We start from the raw sequence: 10,687 nt of genomic DNA, 5'->3' as shown, positions 1-10,687 counted from the left end.
GTCAGCACGCCGTACTGAGCATGCGCGTTAGCGGCGGGTGAAGCCTCAGGTGAAGGGCGGGCAGCGCGAGGGCTGCTGGCAGCTTTGGGGGTGGTGCGTACTGCGCATGCTCTGTTCCCGCTACGCGAAGTACGTAGCGTTGCGCTGTTTGCGGTCGTGGCGGCGGGCAGGGCCTGAGCGGTGCGACGCCGCGTGACTCAGGTAACGCGGCCCGGCCGGGCTCGGCCTCCGCTCTCCCTTCTGTCCCTTCCCGTTACCGATCTGCTGTGCCCTCCGTAGGGGCAGTTTGGCCATGAGGACAGCGGGACTGCGGCAGTCGGGTTGGGGAATGGGGCTTTAAACGAGGCTAAGGGTAGGGAAGTAGGGCTGCGCAAAGCGAGGGGCTGCTTGCAGCATGGCTCTCATCCACGTGTGATCCATTGCGGCACCGGCGGGGCGTTGCGGGCCGCCCAGAGAGCGGGGCTGGGCTGGGGGGAGACGGGCCTTTGCTGGGAAGGAAGCGGAGTCCTTCGCTGGGGAAGGCTGTTTTGAGGTTGTTCAAAAACGACTTTTGTCCTGCTGTGTTACCCGTTTATATAGTATGCCTTCAGAGTATGGTTAGAATTCTCACTGTGAAGCTGTAGGGGTTGTGCTGAGCAGGTTGTCTGGTTGCCCAGGTGCAGATAGTGCTTTGTTCTCATGTTAAAGTCACGTAAAATCGCGGTGTATGCAAAGTAGTGTGCTGAATTATCTGGAGTGCTGTATCCAGGTTTGGAGCCCCCAGTACGAGAAAGACAGGGAGCTGTTGGAGAGGGTCCAAAGGAGGGCCACGAAGATGATCAGGGGGCTGCAGCACCTCCCCTACAAAGACAGGCTGAAGGAGCTGGGCTTGTTCAGCCTGGAGAAAAGAAGGCTGCGGGGTGACTTCATTGCAGCTTTCAGTACCTAAAGGGAGCCTACAAACAGGAGGGGAATCAACTCTTTGAAAGGGGAGATAACTGCAGGACAAGGGGAAATGGTTGGAAGTTGAGGGAGGGCAGATTGAGGTTGGATGTCAGGGCAAAGTTCTTTGCTATGAGAGTGGTGAGGTGCTGGAACAGCTGCCCAGAGAGGCTGTGGATGCCCCGTCCATCCCTGGAGGTGTTCAAGGCCAGGTGGGATGGGGCCCTGGGCAGCCTGGGCTGGTGTGAAATGTGGAGGTTGGTGGCCCTGCATGTGGCAGGGAGTTGGAGCTTCATCATCCTTGAGGTCCCTTCCAACCCTGGCCATTCTGTGGTTGTGTGCGTGCAAGTTCTGTCAGAAAGAGCAAAGCAAACAGGGGTTTGTTCTCATGTTAAAGTCACATATAATCATGCTATACACAAACAGTGTGCTAAATTAACATATTGATTTACATTCTTATGAGCGTACTTCATTTGGGTTTTTGCTTGAACTAAAAGCCTTTGGCACAGGAATCGATTTTAGCTGTCCTTGTCATTCATAGCAGTGAGCATGTGGTGCTCAAAGGAGTGCCGGCCCAATTTAGAAACAAATTGTTTCTATTTTGAGCTTTGAAGGGAACAGTCTCGTTAACGTGCAAGTTCCCACTCAGATCCGGTTGCAGGAGGAATCTTACTGCCAAGCCTTTTGCAGCTGATCATCCATAGATCATAGAATCATCATAGAACGGCCTGGGTTGAAAAGGACCTCAAAGATCATCTGGCTTCAACCCCCTGCTGTGATAAATGCAGCACTAGGATTCTCATTGCCTTCTGAGACCCTCAGTTTGGATCTCAGTGATGTAGAGTTGGTGGCAGTGTACAGTCTGAGAGCCTGGGGGTGCTCAAGCAAGAAGATATAGGAAGCTGAGGGCAGAAAACCAAAACCACCAAAAGGAACCCTAACAAATCTCTGCAGGTTCCTGGCAGATACAGGGGAGCTTCGGTCTCCTGAGCCCATTCATTGTGTTATTTTGGAGACTAGTACAATATCCGTCTGCTTCCCACATTTTTTTTTTTTTCATTGATCGTCCAAGAAAATGTCTCTATGTCTGAACAGAAATAGCAGTGGAATGCTTTGATTCTGGGCGTGTAATTAGAAAGATCACAGATGAGTAGTTTAAATTACCAGAGAGCTGCTGCTTTAAAGTAAATGAATTGAGCACATTTTAAGATTTACTGTGGTAACACATGCACGTATCTGGCTGTGTCCAATTGCTGATTAATGACAACTCTGCACAGCGTGTGTTCTTTGAAATGACTCGGTGGCTTTGAGATGCTGTTGGAGAGACGTTTTATAGCAGCACATCTCTGTTTCTGGAAACTCGTTCATCTCAGCAGCTTGGCCAGATGTGAACTTGCTGCTGCCTCAGCTGCTCCTGCAGAGGGTCTCATTCTGAACCATCCAAGCTTTTCTTGTAGGAGTGTTTGTTTTCTTCATACAGAAGATGGCAAGGCAAGGGAATTTAATTTCTGTTGCGCTGACCTGATCCCAGCAGTGCTTTGAAGTTGTTTGTGGAAGTTGGATGTACTGCAGATGTAATATAACAGAATTGGTATCTCATAGCATAAGGATTTCATGCAATGTTTTGGATTTTTTTTGCAGCGAAAATGAAGAATTTATACATTTTCCTTGCTGTCCTATTTATCCCTTGGAGTTTTTCTTTGGCAAAGTATGATGAATTTGAAGATGGAGATGACATTATGGAATACGATGACAATGACTTTGCTGAATTTGAAGATGTTAATGAAGATGCAGTCACGGAGTCCCCTCAGAGGATCATCACTACAGAAGATGATGAGGAAGAAGCCACTGTAGAGCTTGAAGGTCAGGATGAGAATCAGGAGGACTTTGATGACACAGATGCACAGGTAATCTCCATCCCTGTGCATTCCCTAACAGTATCTCTGAACCATACTTTCTTACTGTATGTTTTTGGATTGTGATTGGCAGGTTTTAGATCTTCACAATGCATGTGCTTTTTTTTCCATCAGGAAGGTGACACTGAGAGTGAGCCTTATGATGATGAGGAGTTTGAGGGCTACGAAGAGAAACCAGATGCATCTCCTGGCAAGAATAAAGACCCCATAACAATAGTTAATGTAAGTATCAATTTTGTTTCTCTTCCTATTTGGTATTTCATCGCTGTGTGTGCCAGCATGCCAATAAAGTTGTACAAACACTAAGAATCCTATTTGCTTTCTGTAGGTCCCTGCTCACCTTCAGAACAGCTGGGAGAGTTATTACATGGAGATCCTGATGGTAACAGGTCTTCTTGCTTACATCATGAACTACATCATTGGGAAGAACAAAAACAACCGTTTGGCTCATGCGTGGTTCAATACTCACAGGGAGCTGCTAGAAAGCAATTTTGCTCTTGTTGGTAAGTTCTGTAGTGATTGGGATGCATTTTCAACTTATTTCGTTAGAACTGCATGATAGCACTAATGACAGCTCTGGATGTGGATAAATAGTATGCCAGCCTTCTAGTGCTGAAATTAGATAATGGTAGGTGGTACACATTATTCAGAAGCATCATGGCAATACTGAAGTAATCCAGGAGAACCAATTTCGAAGTCTGTTGTCGACACTTGGTGTATAAATGTGTGGGCAGTTATCTTTCACTCCTGTTCTCTTTAGGGGATGATGGCACTAATAAAGAAGCTACAAGCACTGGGAAACTAAATCAAGAAAATGAACACATATATAACTTGTGGTGCTCTGGAAGGGTGTGCTGCGAAGGAATGCTCATCCAGCTCAAGGTGAGAATGACAGCTTAGTTGTTGCCAGATTTCAGTTTCCATTGCAAGCAACAAGGAGGGCTGTGCTTTGTCTCAGACTGAGAGGCAGAGTTCTGGATATGCACATGGGAAGGGAAAGCTGGCCAGACAGTCCTGTATTCTGCCTACTGAAGTTGGTCAAAGGAAATACTTAAAGTGTAGGAAGCAGGAAGTATAAACAGTATGTGCTGGAGAGTCCAGCTGCCGTTCAAAGGGACTTGAGCAGAGATCAGCAGGTGTCTCAGTGAAGTCTAGCAAAGACAGTATCCTGCACTGGGGTGGACAGTCCCACACATTAATTCAGCAAATAATTTGAGAGAACAAGGCCCTGAGTGACTCGATCAAATGCAAAATATGGGCCCGTTTTTGAGCAATATGAGCGGCTTCCAAAGTGTTCATCAAAGCAATGTTCTTCTATAGAAAAACACTGACTTAAAACTGCCCTGTTTTTCCTTAATTTCCACTACTGTCTGCCAATGAAGATCTTCATTCTAAATATATCTATCAATATTCTGAGTTGAAAATCTTGTGTTTCTAGTTTCTCAAGAGGCAAGACCTACTGAACGTTCTTGCGCGCATGATGAGGCCAGCTTGTGACCAAGTGGTATGTACTCACCCCTTCAGATTAGCTGTGGTGAATGGATGCCTTCCTTTGGTGTGGCTGTGCTGCTTTTTGTTGTGTCAATAGCCCACAAATGCACTGCTGGGTGTCTTTGCATGGTATTCTGCACCTTACAGTTCAGTATCTCATGGAACAATCTGCAGGAATTATTCATGTTTCTTTTCTGACGGTAAAATGCAAACTGGTGATGACAGCGTTTTGTCTCTGTGGATTTTATTGAGTCTGTCATGCTTCAAGACCTCATTTTGATAAAATGTGGTTTTACAATCTGAAATAATTGTTCCTTTGTCAGTCCAGTCAGCCAGAACAGAGCTGTTTTAATGCATACGCTGGCACGCATGTTCTGATTTGTGAAGTCGCTGTTTGCCTTGTCCCTTGCTCTTGGAGATGAGGGGAATTTCTAACCACAGAAATGTCAAGAGATTACATTTTGTTACAACAGTAGCTTTGCGTGCTGTGAATACTTTTTCTATGTATCTATAATTGTATTTGCTTTTATCCATTAAAAATAGTGAATTCAGGTGTGGGCTGATGCTCATGAGCAATGCATGTCTGCTCCACAAAGGAGGCTTACAGCTCTTCTGTTGAGATCACTGTCATTACGATGTAGCATTATACTGGAATGCTGAACTGAATGCTCAAAAAAAATTAAAAGCTACCTTTCCCTAAGACACACTGAGAAATTCTAATTTAACAACCTTTATCTCAGCAGCGTATGGCCTTCCTTGTGCTTTGTTCTTTGCGGTTATGAAATAAGAATCAAAATGTCAGTCAAACACTGAAGGAGCAGGAGTGGAGATGGGGGTCTCCTTTTGGCTGGTGGTATGAAGATAGAGTGCATTTAGAAATCTGATCAAGGCTAAATACTTTCTGCCCTGCAGCAAATAAAAGTAACAATGAATGATGATGATATGGACACCTACGTGTTTGCTGTTGGAACCAGAAAAGCACTGGTGCGACTTCAGAAAGAGATGCAGGACCTGGTATGTGCTCTCATGCTGGAATAATAAGATAGAAGTTCTTACATCCTATTTTTTTGAATCTGTTTGTTTAGGAGGAGGCTGGAGTATGCTGTCAGGATACATGCACGTCTCATTTCACCCCGTGTAATTTGCACAAAAGACTTGGTTAAGGATTGAAAAGTAAACTTAATTAGTGATACTTGGTGTGGAAAATCTTGGATCATGTTTTACCTAGTCTGAATACAAGAAAGCTTCCCAAGTATTCAAGCTTTGAAGCTTGCAAAGAATCCAGTAATAACAACCAGTGATTTGCAAATCTCTCTTAATGTCCCAAATAACAGCACTGAGGTGTGGTTGGCAGGATACCAGTAGTTTAGTTGTTGTATCAAACAAAATACACCAAATGCATTAATCTGTGTCAGATGTTCTGGCATGGATGTGTTACAGTTGTTTCATTTTTCCTTGCAGCACTCACTACTGAAGGGAAATACTGACTTAGACTACATGCACTGATTCTGCATGCTGTACTTCATGCTTAGAATGTCATCAGCCAGGCAGAATGACTGAATTAATCCTTTTTTTTGTTGTTGTTGTTTCTTATCAGATACTTCTAGGGGTCCTGTTCTGATTGAACAGTTTGCTGTGATAAGCTATTTGCATGCTTATATTATTCTTATTATTTTTTCCTCTGTTTGCATTAGAGTGAGTTCTGTAGTGATAAACCCAAGTCTGGTGCAAAGTATGGGCTTCCAGATTCCCTGGCTATCTTGTCGGAGATGGGGGAGGTCACAGAGGGAATGATGGACGCAAAGGTAATCTTGGGTGAAGTATGCAAATACTCCTTGGTGCTCCTGGCACTTGCAGCCTGTACAAAAATCCTGACCTTAATCACCTTTAAAAATCACAATAGAACTATAAGGCCCTAGTGACATCTAGAAAAATCAAGACCTTAAAGAAACGTAAGGGCTGGAAGAAGGGTGTAGTTGTCACTTTGTTGTTTTTACATAGCAACTGTTAGTCTAACCTATGAACTGAGGACTTGAAACTTCCTTTCAAAACTTGCAAGTTAGTTCAAGCCAGATGAAAGGAGGGCATTAGTCTGTCCCTGAGCCCTCAGTGTTAAAGTTGTTGTCAGATGAAATAGCAAATCCCAAATGAGAATTAAATATGTAGTAACTCCTGAGTTGCTCATGTTGATTCCAGGCATTGAGGCCCATTCTTGCAATGGCTAAAAAACCTGATAGTTTAAATTGTGGTGTCATGTGGCAAGCAGAGCACAAACCTTTTCTGAGTGATATGTGGACAACCTGACAAGTCAATATGGAGCGTGTAGGTGGATAAAGGTGTTGGTGCTAGAAAAACTAACGCCAGTTTCCCTTTCAGATGATACATTTCCTCACACACTATGCTGACAAGATCGAGTCCGTCCAATTCTCGGACCAGTTCTCCGGTCCAAAACTTATGCAAGAGTACGTATAAAGCTTGATCTCCCCTTCCAGTAGCTGTTGTAACACAGAGCAAAGTAGAAGCTGACAAACTTGTCTGCAGTGTGCTGCTGGCTGGAATGCACATAAACTGGGAGCAAAGGTGAAACAGCTGAATAAATACACTCCCAGTACTTCCAAATGCTGCATTAATTTAGAAGTTGAAGGTGTTGTATTGCCTTAAATATTTATTTTTGTGTGCTGGTTACTCTATAGCTTGGGCAGCTCCCAATCTTAGATAACACCTGGCTGATACAGTGTACACAGCTGCATGGAAAACAATTGAGTAATCCCACTAAAGGTGGACAAGAGTTCAGGAGTAAATAATGCTGCAGGAAGAGTGTTGAAAAAGCACATGTTCATTCAGATAGTATCTGAATGCACTGAAGGCTCAGTTTGAGCAAAGTCTGCAGTTTAAAAGACAAAAAACAAACAAACAAAAACCTGCTTAAGTACTGTTGTTCCAGTTCTGAGATGAGTTTCAAAATTACTCAGGTGCAGTATGTTTTGTTTCTCTGAGCCTCGTCTTGGGTACTTTTCACTGCTGCTTCACAATTACCAAGCAGTGGGCGCTTTATCGTACCATCATAATCACCAGGGAGGCTTTTTGCAAGGGTGTGGTTTGCTCACAAGCATATAAATAAATGATCCATATCAGAACTTGAAACTGTCCTCTAAAAAAGGAATGTACTTTGATTTAATTATAAGGCAAGGCAGTGTCTTGTACTGAAACGGCTAAGCTTTGAAGGCTCTGTGAAATATAGGTTTGACTTTGTTGCATTAGAATCCTGAACTGAGTAAAATAGTTCAGGAATCTGGGTAGTCTGAAACTTAAATGTGTTTATTTTAATCTTGTGTGTACTTTGCAAGTGTCTCTTGGTTCATGTGATTCCCTGACAGTGGCAGACGTTTTGTGTGCCTGTCCTTATTCTTCACTCATTTCAGTAACTTTTTCTTTCCTACCAGGGAGGGTCAGCTGACAAAACTGCCCGAAACTAAAAAGACACTTTTGTTTACATTTAATGGTAAGAGAACCGTATGTGTGTTACACGTGTTTGTGTGTCTGAGTGGTGGTGTGCTTTATCTCTGCTAGTCATATGCTCGAGTTTCTTCACCTGTTGAAGATGATGTTACAAATGCCTTCACTGCATGTAAACAGGATCACTGATTGATTAGCCAGTAAATAGAAGGCAGTGGACAAGAATATCTTTTTCATTAATGGCATGAACAATAAAGAGAATTACAGCCAATAGAAAAATTCTGCTAATCTCTGAGTTACCTGTTAACTCTCTGTTTCAGTGCCTGGTTCAGGCAATACTTCCCCAAAGGATATGGAGTCTTTGCTGCCTCTGATGAGCATGGTTATCTACTCTATTGACAAAGCAAAGAAGTTCCGTCTGAACAGAGAGGTAAGTGGCATATGGTTTTTGCCTTCTGAAAATCATATAAACTCCAAATGTTAACATTGGATCCGTAATCTTAAAGGCAGGAGTCTTGTCTTTCCAGTATAACTACCACAGGTACTCCACTCTGCTCACGGGGAATCTCTGTTAACTGCCTTTGCTTTTCTCTGTGAAAAGGGTAAGCAGAAAGCTGATAAGAACAGGGCCCGTGTGGAGGAGAACTTCCTTAAACTGACTCACGTGCAGAGACAGGAAGCCGCTCAGTCCCGTCGAGAGGAGAAGAAACGAGCCGAGAAGGAGCGAATCATGAATGAGGAGGATCCAGAAAAACAGCGGCGGCTGGAGGTGAGGTGGAGGTGGATTTTCAGACTGTTACAAACTACTGGCACATTTCTCCTGCAGTATCTCCAGGGCTACCTGTAGGCATTACCAGCAGCAGTGCCTGACTTCATTTCTCATTTCGCTGGAGGCCATCATACACTTTCAGTGTATGCTCTCCTACTTTCTGAAATGTGTGAAGGCTGTCAATGGGGAACCAGCTTACCTGGTCAGAGATGTGACCCCAAGCATAGTACTGAAGGTTTCTCCTTTGTCCTGCTTTTCTGAAATGGCAAGCTTGTTCTTGGGCTAGATCACTGCTCATTGGGATCTCTGTGTCCTTTCCTACAGGAAGCTGCGTTGCGGCGTGAACAGAAGAAACTTGAGAAGAAGCAGATGAAGATGAAGCAAATCAAAGTGAAAGCTATGTGACTTCACTGTGAGAAGCCTGTCTCATCGCCACCTGCAGAATTTGAATTCATGGGGTGCAAAGACCTACTTAACTCCATAGTCCTACAATTCTTTGAACACTACTAGCCATTAAGGGAAATGTTCCCTGCATTGGTGTTACTTACTTAAGTATTACAGCAACATTGCAGGTTTATGTACAGAGCTTTGTCTCAGCAGTTTTATTCCAGGTGGTATAAATTTTTTGCTACTTGTCTGTTTGGAAAGAAAATGCAATATTCTTGAATGCTCTTTGTCATTTATTCTTCAAAAACGTGAGATTGTAAACATGTCCATGTGTGCTGGTAACATTAATGCTTTGGTTTTAAACTTTGGTTTTAGCTATTAGGAAGGAAGGGAGGATTTCTTAAATTAAGGGGAGGAAAACTGCACAACAAGCATTTACTGTGCATTTATTTGCATCAAGCTTTTAAAGGCACAAAACTTAAAGCCTTCCATACGCAATATGGATACTTCAGGGATTTAAGCCCAGTAGAACAGAAATTATTTTTCTTTTCTATACAAATAAGGTACTGGTTCACCTGTAGGCATGATAGGTAACATAGATGGTTAGATACCAGGGAATGGAGTATGTGAGCATCGTTTCCTACTTGTGGTTTTGAATGCTATGACTTTAATACAATGTAAAATTGTAATGTCAGCGTGGCGTTTCTTTAGGAGTGCATGGTGAGTCGAGCAGCTTCAACTAGCCTTCCTGGAATATTTTAACTGTAAAAACTTGCCTCAAGAACACTTCTCTTGGTCTTAGCAGCTGCTGCCTAATTCACTTCAGCAAGAAGCTAGATTCGGTGAAGTATCTGCAATTGCCAGTTTCCCCAAGAAAGTGAAAATGTTCCAGAGGACGTCTCGTCTGATAAGCAGTCATTTCAGGTTTTTGAGTATAAATGGGGGGAAGTGAATGCCCTTGTGCAAGCACTTCACTGAGGGAGCTCTGCATTTTATAAATGCTTCCAGTCCAGAAGGCATTATATTGTTGCTGTGACAGACTTGTTACAGTTTTGTGGGGAAACAGTGTCTTGCATTTTATTGTTCAATGATTTGTGCAAACTTTGTTCTTAGGCAATAAGAATGATCTGCTGTTGAAACAGCACTTACTTAAAGCTCTTGTTCCAGCGTGGGGTACTTCACATGGATTTAAATGCAAAAGTCTGTAACCTGATCCATGCAAATATGTGAAATTTTATAATGATTGGTAAAGTTAATTTAAAACCAAAACTAATGTAGATTACGTGAAATTTTAGCACTATTTAGCTTTAAAGATTTAATATGATTGTGTTTCAAAAGGTTATTTGAAAAGAAATATGGTTTGTGCTCTCTTGAAGAAGCGGACAGCTTTCCCCAAGTCCCACGGCAGCTAATTTTGTAATTTGAACATTCGATGAACTACCTAATGAAAAGTAAAGGATCACTGAAACACTCCACCTGTCTTCTTTGCTTTGGACTCCATGTTCCTCTCAGCTAACGGCACCTCAAAATCTCTGGTGCCCGGGGGAGGGCTCAGTGTTTGTTTTGTGTTCGAGCAGCTTTTTTTTTTTCAGGCACTACAGCTGATGTTACCTCAGCAGGGATGTGGGGACAGTGATGTGAATCAGCCGCGGGGTGAGAGGTAGGTGTGGAGTCAGGGCCAGCAGCCAAAGCAAAGCGTATCGTTCGATATGGTAATGATGGAGGCTTTGCCTCTTGGAGCAAAGCA

At 43.2% G+C, this 10,687-nt stretch overlaps 1 protein-coding gene and 1 long non-coding RNA gene across 3 annotated transcripts; one reads left to right on the top strand and one right to left on the bottom strand.

The window, feature by feature from the left end:
* Nucleotides 1-42: 42 nt before the first annotated feature.
* On the top strand, nt 43-10,410 carry CCDC47 (coiled-coil domain containing 47). Of its 2 annotated transcripts, none has more exons than XM_031600914.2 (13): nt 43-201; nt 2,563-2,828; nt 2,952-3,059; nt 3,166-3,340; nt 3,598-3,719; nt 4,276-4,341; nt 5,241-5,342; nt 6,023-6,133; nt 6,705-6,790; nt 7,772-7,830; nt 8,105-8,214; nt 8,386-8,553; nt 8,878-10,410. In XM_031600914.2, exons 2-13 carry the CDS (start codon nt 2,568-2,570, stop codon nt 8,956-8,958), a joined length of 1,449 nt encoding a protein of 482 aa, XP_031456774.2. In that variant the 5' UTR covers nt 43-201; nt 2,563-2,567; the 3' UTR covers nt 8,959-10,410. The 2 variants fall into 2 exon arrangements, with proteins under 2 accessions (XP_031456774.2, XP_089981253.1); XM_090125127.1 differs by lacking the exon at nt 43-201 and adding an exon at nt 208-352.
* Nucleotides 8,543-10,637, bottom strand: LOC116233810 (uncharacterized). The gene is made up of 3 exons (XR_004168011.2): nt 10,552-10,637; nt 8,753-8,881; nt 8,543-8,625 (listed from the first exon to the last, which is right to left on the bottom strand). It is a non-coding gene; the product is annotated as an uncharacterized LOC116233810 (long non-coding RNA).
* Between the last annotated feature and the right edge of the window lie 50 nt (nt 10,638-10,687).

Source organism: Phasianus colchicus, chromosome 26 (assembly GCF_987193195.1).
Source record: "Phasianus colchicus chromosome 26, bPhaCol1.hap1.1, whole genome shotgun sequence".
Classification (NCBI taxonomy): domain Eukaryota; kingdom Metazoa; phylum Chordata; class Aves; order Galliformes; family Phasianidae; genus Phasianus; species Phasianus colchicus.
This window is presented reverse-complemented; position numbering and strand designations above follow the sequence as displayed.